The sequence below is a fragment of the Buceros rhinoceros genome, unplaced genomic scaffold, assembly GCF_000710305.1.
Source record: "Buceros rhinoceros silvestris isolate BGI_N320 unplaced genomic scaffold, ASM71030v1 scaffold43638, whole genome shotgun sequence".
In the NCBI taxonomy this organism is placed as follows: Eukaryota; Metazoa; Chordata; class Aves; order Bucerotiformes; family Bucerotidae; genus Buceros; species Buceros rhinoceros.
This window is the reverse complement of record NW_010427098.1, coordinates 4,271-12,771: the sequence shown is the minus strand read 5'-3', so window position 1 is coordinate 12,771 and position 8,501 is coordinate 4,271. Positions and strand designations below refer to the sequence as shown.

The window sequence follows — 8,501 nt, the reverse complement described above, 5'->3', positions numbered from 1 at the left end:
AGCGAGCGTCGCCCCGCTGCAGCGAGCCCAGCCGGCGCCGGTTCCAGACCCCCCCAGGATGGTTTGGGTCCCGCCCCCTGCCAACTTCTGCCCTGACAGCTCGAAAAGGTAGCGGTACCGTCCAAAGGCTCTCGACAAATTTATTAAATCAGTGCCATCAAAATCATCGACATATTTAACACAAGCGACTTTTTCCTCTTGAAATGACAGCCGCAAATGACACCTGGACTGCGGCCACGGTAACTCCGTACTCACAGGAGGAGCCAGTCTCTGAGCAGGAGGAGCCGGTCCCGCACCCGAGCACGGCCTTCCTGGTGCCCTGCACCCGCCCCAGAACACGTGCATATTTCTAAGATGTGCATTTCCAGGAGAAAACCCCAGTGCTGCCCACTCCGACACAACCAGAGCAGGCAAGTGCTGCCCCAGATAGTCAAGCCCAAAAGGTGGTAGGAGTTGCCCGTGATTTTAAAGTAACTATTAACAGCTATATGTTCAGTTATTGAGAAAAAAGAAAAAATACTTGTCCTGTCATCGCTTTGAGTATGTTTTGCCAGTGCTTTTATTTGGGCCCCCTCTTGGAGTCGGGATCTTGCTTACTATAGAGGGAGATCGAGCTTTTGCTCCTGAAGGACCTGGTTTCCTTCCACCTATTTTGCCTGGGAAGAGAAAACACAGATCGTTATTGCAAGCACATCTACCCCCCGTCGTGAATCTCGTCTCCCACTTTGATTCTCCAATTCCTTAAGTCTGAATGACTGACACTAGCGAGGAAAGCCTGGCAGTCACCAGTCTGGGGTGTGCCTCGCACTGAACGCTCAGGGTTCCTCCACTATCTCTAGGAAATGGCTCTGGAGGTTTTGCTGAACCCAGGCAGGATGTCAGCTCCCATGTTTCCAGACTGTAAGCAGCAGCAAACCAGCACTCTCAACAGCAAAGCTGAAGACAGACACACAGACAAACACGATTGTAGGTCCAGTGCCAGAATGGAAACTGTCGAGTTTAACCGCATTTGATGTGACAGAGAGATACAGCTCAACAGCTCTCTCCAGGCACCAGGAGTAGCTGTGAAACAGAGAGGAGACTGCCAACACCAGGCAGGGTTAACTGTAGCGACAAACTGTGTGCCATGGCCTAAAGGACTCTGAAACGGGTCTGACGGAGGAAAGGTTTTGATGTTACTGGTCAAAAGTTCCGGTGCTGCAGGCAGTGAAATGGCTTCTTTAACGTCTTTAATTTTGCACGTGCTTCATAAAGAAAGATGGCTGTTAAAACCCCCAACGCCGGACACCAGCATCACCTCCTCTCTGTTGGTGAAGAAGCTGCACAATCAAATTCTGCTGAGTTCCTGGGTCTGGATTGAAAAGGAAAAGCACTCAACAGCACTAACTGTTCATCCTGTTCATCCTGTGATCAGGTTCAGATCAGCATCCCCTGACTGGACACAAAAAGCTAAACCAGGCTGTCCCTTCTCTGTGTCAGCGTTTGGGGTCCTTCCAGAACGTTGACTGTTCAGTGCCACTGCTGACTGTTCTATTCCTGGTCACACCATTATGCAGAAAATCCCCTGAACTCATCAGATTATTGAAGACGCCAGTTTCCCCAACCAGCTGAGCAAACACCCCCGATGTCAAACTCCTGGCAGCGAATGACTCTGAGGATTTGCTCCCCAGTGTCTCTACCGGCACAAGAACTATCATGAGGGGACGTGACTGCAGAAAGGTGTTGAACGAGTAACTCATAGCCCTGGCTCTCGGGGAAGAAATACTCTTCTTACGGAAGGGCAACCTAGTAAAAAGCAGAATCTTTATTAGCATAACCCAGCACCTTACCAGGCTGCAGCAGCAGAGTTTTGTTCATCGTGGGGAACCTCCGCCGATTCATTTTACAGCCGTCCTTGCCCATGAGGTGAGACTTCCAGGCCTAAAGTCAGTCAAGAAGAGCCGTTACAGACCCCAGCACTAATCCAGGTGAGTTCTTCAGTCGTTGGGTATGTAATCCAGTGGCAGAAAGGACATGGATTCAGTCCCAGTGACGCACCAACACCAGATCAGTCTGGAAGGCAGCCTTACCTCCTCTCCTGGGGAGAAGTTTCCATGGCACAATGGGCAATGGTTTGCCACGTCTTCTGGTTTGGCAGCTGAAATGGTTACAAAAATAACGTAAGAATGGCAAAGACAGGCTAACTTCAAATAAGAGAGGAGAGCTTGCACAACAAGACCATAAAACTAAACCCAGCTCCTGCCCTATTACCATTAACTGCTCTCCAAGAAGTCCTGTGTTTCATCATCTACATCACACCAAGATCAAAAGCAGCGATAGGGCTTAATCCACAAGGCCATGGTCGAGGCTCTCTGCTCTCCTCACTCACCTTCCTCACACACATTCACAGAAGTGAAGCACTAAAAGCTCTGGGAAACAGAAGCGTTTCTTCCACAGGTGTCCCCTCCTGAGGACCTCCTGGTGTTTCTAGACCCACAGTGGGCGCCTCAGTAGAACTGGCCTGACCTGCCTAAGGTTTGCAGTATCTGAAAGTCCAACTGACTTGACCTCTGAAGTTCAACGATCTTGCTGGAAACTACTCACGATTGCAAGTCCTGCTCTTAACGTGTCTGGGCAACTCGTCCCTTGGCAGGGCCTCGCTGCACCGTGGACATTTCCCAAAGCTGTCCTTTTTATCGCAATCAGTCAACAAGTGCTCGGTCAGGCTTGAGATTTCCACCACCTGGAAGGGAGTGAGAGGCGCTCAAGCACATTTGTACTGTGCTGAGTCAACAAGGACAGAATTTCGTTTAACAGAATTTAATCGCTGAGGTGATTTTTGGAAGTTAAATCTCACTTTCCACAAAGACAAAGGGTCGATGGAATTTTAGTCCTGTTACAAATACAATTTACAACGCTGCTCTTTTCGAAAAGCACTACCCAAGATCACACTGTTGTGTTTGGAATTCGCCCGCCTCAGTGTTAAATACTTTACAGCACCTTAAAACCAGAACAACGACAGTTAACGACTTGTAGCAGCTCTAAAGAGGGAGCCTAACCTGTTTGCAGTGCTCACATCTGGTTAACATGGGGCAGTGCTTCCAGTAATGGAGATCCAGCCCGTCCTCTGTGAAGGATTCGTCCCTTTCACCACAAAAAATACATAAGCTACGAAAAAAAACCCAAACGTCAGTGAGGTCGGAGAGTGAAGTGGATGATCCTGTTTCTTGTGTTAGAAACTGTTCTGGAAAACAGCAAACCCCTTGGTGCACCTTCTCTTCCCTCCCTAGTGCTGCTCTTAGGACAGGGCACGAACAGGTCCTGTCATATCATTTAGGGCAAGTACAACTGCAGAGCACTTGTTCATACAGACACATAACGCCACCGAGCACAGCTCACTGGAACCGGCTTTCCTGGCTCCACAGCTTCCAGCCACTTTCTCTACGCCCTTACCCTACACCTCACGGGAAAGCTGCAATATACCTTTGCCTTATTTTATACTGGCAGGGGAACACTAAACTGTGGCAATTCCTTATCCCACAAGCAACTCTTCAGAAGACAAGTTCAAGGTCACGCGATCCAAGAACCTGATAGATCAGGGTCCAGGATTGCCCGGTGATCATCCAGATCTGTTAGAAGAGATTTTCTTTTTTGTCACCTCAGAGCTGGAGGTATTAGCTTTGATCTACTGGGAAGATGTTGTTAATGTTTTCAGCCTGCAGGTTATACCAAGTGATGAGGGTGATGAGGAGCTGCTCCTCAAACTTACTTATCCAAGTAATTCCCCACAGGAGATGGATTGGCCGGAGTCTCTGCTGCTGCAGGCTGCAGCCTTTCATTTACTTGGTAACCTGGAAAAAGAGAACTATTAACACCCAGACATCTTGAAATACCTCTACATTTCTTCATATTGTTTGAAACTACCTACCTTGAGTCTTTGGCTTCTGAAAATCAGATTCTTTCTCCTATTGAAAAAGAAATTTGAGTCAGAAATTTACTCAATGACTGTGCTGCTTGCCAGGGAGAAAGAGAACAGATTTGATTCTGATATTTTGCTGGAATTAAAAGCTTAGAAGCAGAGCCAGTGCACTATGATGTGCTTCTGGTCCTTCAGCAAATCTCTCAGCTATGGAGGCAGCAGTCTCCCCACCCTACTCCTGCCCTTCTGAGGTTCAGCTATGAAACGTCACAGATGTGCAGCATGGCTTCCAGAGGGCCCTGGCCCAGGCAGGACAATTCCCCGGCTCCAGCTGGGGCAGAAACACTTAAGACTTGTAGAAACACTCTCCCATTTACCAGACTGTAGACAAAGCTGTTGTAAAAAAGAATCCCAATTTGATAGTGTTAGAAAAGGCACCCCCAGGTATGAAGGTGGACAGCTAAGGAGGAAAGCCAGTCATGGAGTCTCTCTCTTTCTCTTTGGTTTCTAGTGAGACGACAGTAATCTTAATTACCGGAGCCTGAGACACCTGAGGGAAAAAGGATTAAAAAAAATATCTCCAACCCAAACCGCCCTGACCTTTCCAGCTTGAACTTCGGCTTGTATCTCCTTCAGAGCTGCCAGCTGACCTTGCAGAACTTTGATGTCTTCCTTCTTCTGTTTCTCTGCTGCCTTTCTCGGTGCCTTGCAAGAAATACACTTTCAATTACAAAGAAGATTTTGAACCATCTGTTATATAGAAGAGACTGCAAAACACACCAGCAGAAAGCAGCCAGGGCAGGACAAGGAATACCCTGCTCGGTTCAGTCACGGGCCTGTTTCAGGAGCACCTCCCTCCCCCTGAACTCCTCCACACAACCTGGAAGTGCATCCGCATTTCCCCTCTGCTGGCTCTTTCCAAGGCCCCTCAGCACAAACCAGGGTAGGAGCATTTTCCAGAATGACTGTGCACTATTTCAGAGGTACCATCTCTGTATTCTTTCTAGCCTTCATCCGTCAGGGTGAGGCTGCACACCAGCAGTTTACGCTCAGTGGCATTTATACCACACCGTAAATTGTGCTGCCAAGTGTGTCACAGTCTCTAGTGCAGCTGCTCCGCGGCACACAACAGTTACCGTAGCTCCTATGACATACCCTCGTTTCGGCCTCAGACAGTTTCCCATCTATCCGAGCAAACCCATCAAAGAGCGTTTTGTAGAGAACGGTCTTGCGCACACTTGCATCATCCGGAGGAAGATACTCCAGGACAGCACCCTTGTGCCTCCGGTACATATCAAGGATAATCCGCAGCGCTACGTCACGGACTTCATAAACTCTGTGTTCCAAAGCTCCTGTTGCAAACTGAAAATAGTAATAATAATAAAAAAATATGCCTCTCTTTTCCCACATTTTTAAGGACTTGTTTATCAGTCCAGGACAATTATTTCAGTGCAGTGGGAGAACTCTCCATACAGACAGGTTTCTGCAAACACTTTTTGACCCACCGATTCTTCTTTCCCCCTTACTGCCATCTTGCTTCCTCAGCAAGTCACGTGTTGTCACTGCTAAGCAGACAAGCCCCAACTGCACAAATGTCACGAGCTCTAAACTCACACTCCTACCGTCATGACATTGCTGACGGTGAACCCGGAGTTCTCGGTTCCCATGTCTCTCAAGAGCTGTTCCACCAACTCCACCCGACTCATTGCCAGATGCGCTGGGGAATTCGCTTTTAATGGCTGAACCAAGTGGACTGGGACAATCTGAAGAGGTTTCACTTCGCTGCACAGTGCCATTTCCTACGGAGGGACACAGTCAGTGAGCACACAGGAACACTGGATGAGGAGAATTAACGGTCTTTGCAAAGTGGGGTTACTCTAAGTCACCCAGAACAAGCTCATTAAAATGAAATACGCTTTCCAGGAGAAGGAGCTGCTTATGCGTTATTTCAGCAGCCAGAAGTTGCTTGCAAAGGCTTTAAAGGGATTATACAGATGTTTGCTCTCGCTGAACACATTTTCTACACTGCAAGAAAAGTCTTTTCCCTCCATGTGTGGATACAAACAGGACAGATAACTCCACTGCTGGGACTGAATTCAACTTCCACACACATCGACTAGTCTTTCCTTTGAATTCTCCTGGAAAACAGAGCCTGCAATGCTCTAGCAGCTATTCACAGCTGCTCTTTAGCAGCACTGACCAAGGAACAGAGCAGGTCTGTTAAAATCGGCATCTTTTCTGCTAAGCTGATGTCAAAAACACAATCAAATCGCCACACAACCTGAGCAGAACACTGTCCTTTCTTGCTCTAGTCTCTGTAGATAACGTGCAACGAAGAAAAACACCAGTCGTATCCTTCTGACACCTCAGCAGTGGGTACCTCCCCACTGTCCCCACAACAAAGGAGACAGTACACAGCTAGAGAAATCGCTGCCAAGATGCCAAGTTGGTGCTACCACTTTGCTTTCCATACAAGGCGTAATTCTTCTCAGCAGCAACCTGTGGAGGTGAACTCGAGTCTGCGAGGCCCTACCCCCTGAAAGCTCTGTGACATTGCTAATGCAGATCAAACCGCTGTCTGAAGAAAGGCACCCACCTGGATAAAGCTAGAAGCCACAAGGCGAAGGCGGGACGAAGAGTCTCCTGTTCTCGCAAGCAAATCTGGAAGCGTTTTTTCCACGCAATGAGAAGTTTCTAGTTTTCCTAGTTTATGCTTTGGTATGTATTGGGTAATGATCATTTTTAGAAGTTTCAGGGAAGCTTGAAAAACCTAAGTTGGAAAGAAAAAGGAAACACTGAACAGAAGCACCACACAGCAACCTGTTCTGAGACGAAGATGTATATGTTTTGTGTAGTTCTGATGAACAGCAGTAGTATGACCCATGCTGCTGAACGCCAGACACTGCCCAGTCCTCCATCCCAACTAAAAGCTGACATTTCAGGTGTTGGGGGTTTTGGTTTGGGGTTTTTTTTTAAGCTCACTCAACAGTGGTTTTACAAACTATTTGTTTAAATTATTTAAATTGTCTCAACACACAGTTCTACGAGTTCTGCTGTTAGTTTTTCACTGGAGCATTTCTTGTCCAACCTGTTACAACTTACTGAGGACACTATGTCTTTGATGGCTCTCCTGACAAGAAAGATGGCAGCCCTCAGCATGTTCTTCAGATCATCCTTTGGAGTGTTTACCGACATCTCCAGCAGCTTCTTATAGACAGCCAGCAACGCGTCCTCCCGATATGACCACGTTTTGGAGTATGCTCCTGAAACCTGGACACAGAACAAGTTTCTCTCTCAAAAGGTCAATACTGGTATTTCAATATTGACTCATCATTTATGTACAGGAACAGCCTCAAAAGAACATGGGAACTTCTGCATGAAATCCCCAGGTGTTCCAACAGGAACCTGGCTGTTATTGAAAGCACGCATATTTGAAAAAGGAGGAGTACAACAATTAACAGGGCAGGCTCAAGGAACGTTTCAGGCACGTGAATGGGTTCTCTCTCTAGAAAAGACAGCGGCAGTTACTGTATTGTGGTAGGGCCGTACCCTAAAGCAGTTTACTGGAGACTATCTGCTGAATAGCTTGTCAAGAAGTAAAAGTTACAGCATTGTATCCAAGTTGAGAACAGGCACCCATACATCCAAGGTCAGACTTTTATGTCAGGTTATTAAGAAACAGCTCTGGACACGTAAAAATCCTATGAGCAGGTCTCTGCTGACAGAGCTCATACCAAATTGACTCAACTCAAGTCACAATATTCTATGAGTTTGCATTGTTGGCCTTTACCAAAGCTTCTCCAAAAACTTCTACGGCAGGGCTGGCCTCCCTCAGGGCCTTCTCCGTTAATGGTTCTGGCTCCCCAGTAATGCCACTTCTTGGGGTATGGCTGATATCCTCTTCAGTCCTCTCCGGCTCAAGATACACGATTGCTTCATCAGCCTGCTTACAGGCCGCAGGAAGAGGTCTCTCGTCGTAAGGGAGGAATTCAGCCTAACAGAGAAGATAAAATTGCTATTCTAGAGATGACTTAGAGATGAAGTTGTTTCATCACTAATTGGATTCACCTCAATGCATTTTTTCCCCATCAAAGCAGTATCACCTTACAATTAACTTCCCGTAATAACATCATGGAGAAATGGAATCAGTGCCCATGAATAAAAGCTATTTCTTGTCCGTAGAATACCATAAAACACACACAAAGTGCCCTTTGTGGAAGTGCCCACAGCTACAGAAGAAATCATCTGTGGACAGGAAGCCGGCAAGTCATAAAGCTCTATTTGTTATTTTAAGTTCTGCTAAGGGAGAATAATACTGCTGCAAGTGTCAGCACACGTCTTCCTTCGCTTGGCCACAAGCTGGAGCAGCAAGCCCTAGAGAGCAAGTCAAATTCCAGACACTACATAAGCCATGAGAATAACCACAAAAGTCCTCGCTGTTCTGGACTGTTGAGCACCAGGTCCTTTGCTCTGAGAGGTTTCTGCAGTAACAGCGGTAGCTACTCACCCCGTCTTTGGGAAGTGCTTCCCTGGAGGCTGCAGGATGAGCCTCAGGAGGAGGAGGGGACTTCTGGGGAACAACAGGCTCGGCAGCAGCGGGGGC

At 47.4% G+C, this 8,501-nt stretch overlaps 1 protein-coding gene across 1 annotated transcript in view; it reads right to left on the bottom strand.

The window, feature by feature from the left end:
- Nucleotides 1–528: 528 nt before the first annotated feature.
- Nucleotides 529–8,501, bottom strand: part of CEP104 (centrosomal protein 104kDa) — an 11,839-nt gene continuing 3,866 nt past the window's right edge. Inside the window, exons 9-22 of the mRNA XM_010141743.1 lie at nucleotides 8,406–8,501; nucleotides 7,689–7,892; nucleotides 7,001–7,168; nucleotides 6,495–6,668; nucleotides 5,521–5,697; nucleotides 5,054–5,260; nucleotides 4,499–4,603; nucleotides 3,908–3,944; nucleotides 3,749–3,830; nucleotides 3,039–3,147; nucleotides 2,584–2,722; nucleotides 2,070–2,137; nucleotides 1,830–1,920; nucleotides 529–656 (exon numbers count right to left, since the gene is read on the bottom strand). The exon at nucleotides 8,406–8,501 is cut by the window's right edge and continues 1 nt beyond it. Of these exons, the coding sequence (XP_010140045.1) occupies nucleotides 529–656; nucleotides 1,830–1,920; nucleotides 2,070–2,137; nucleotides 2,584–2,722; nucleotides 3,039–3,147; nucleotides 3,749–3,830; nucleotides 3,908–3,944; nucleotides 4,499–4,603; nucleotides 5,054–5,260; nucleotides 5,521–5,697; nucleotides 6,495–6,668; nucleotides 7,001–7,168; nucleotides 7,689–7,892; nucleotides 8,406–8,501 (1,785 nt within the window). The remainder of the gene's footprint in view (nucleotides 657–1,829; nucleotides 1,921–2,069; nucleotides 2,138–2,583; nucleotides 2,723–3,038; nucleotides 3,148–3,748; nucleotides 3,831–3,907; nucleotides 3,945–4,498; nucleotides 4,604–5,053; nucleotides 5,261–5,520; nucleotides 5,698–6,494; nucleotides 6,669–7,000; nucleotides 7,169–7,688; nucleotides 7,893–8,405) is intronic.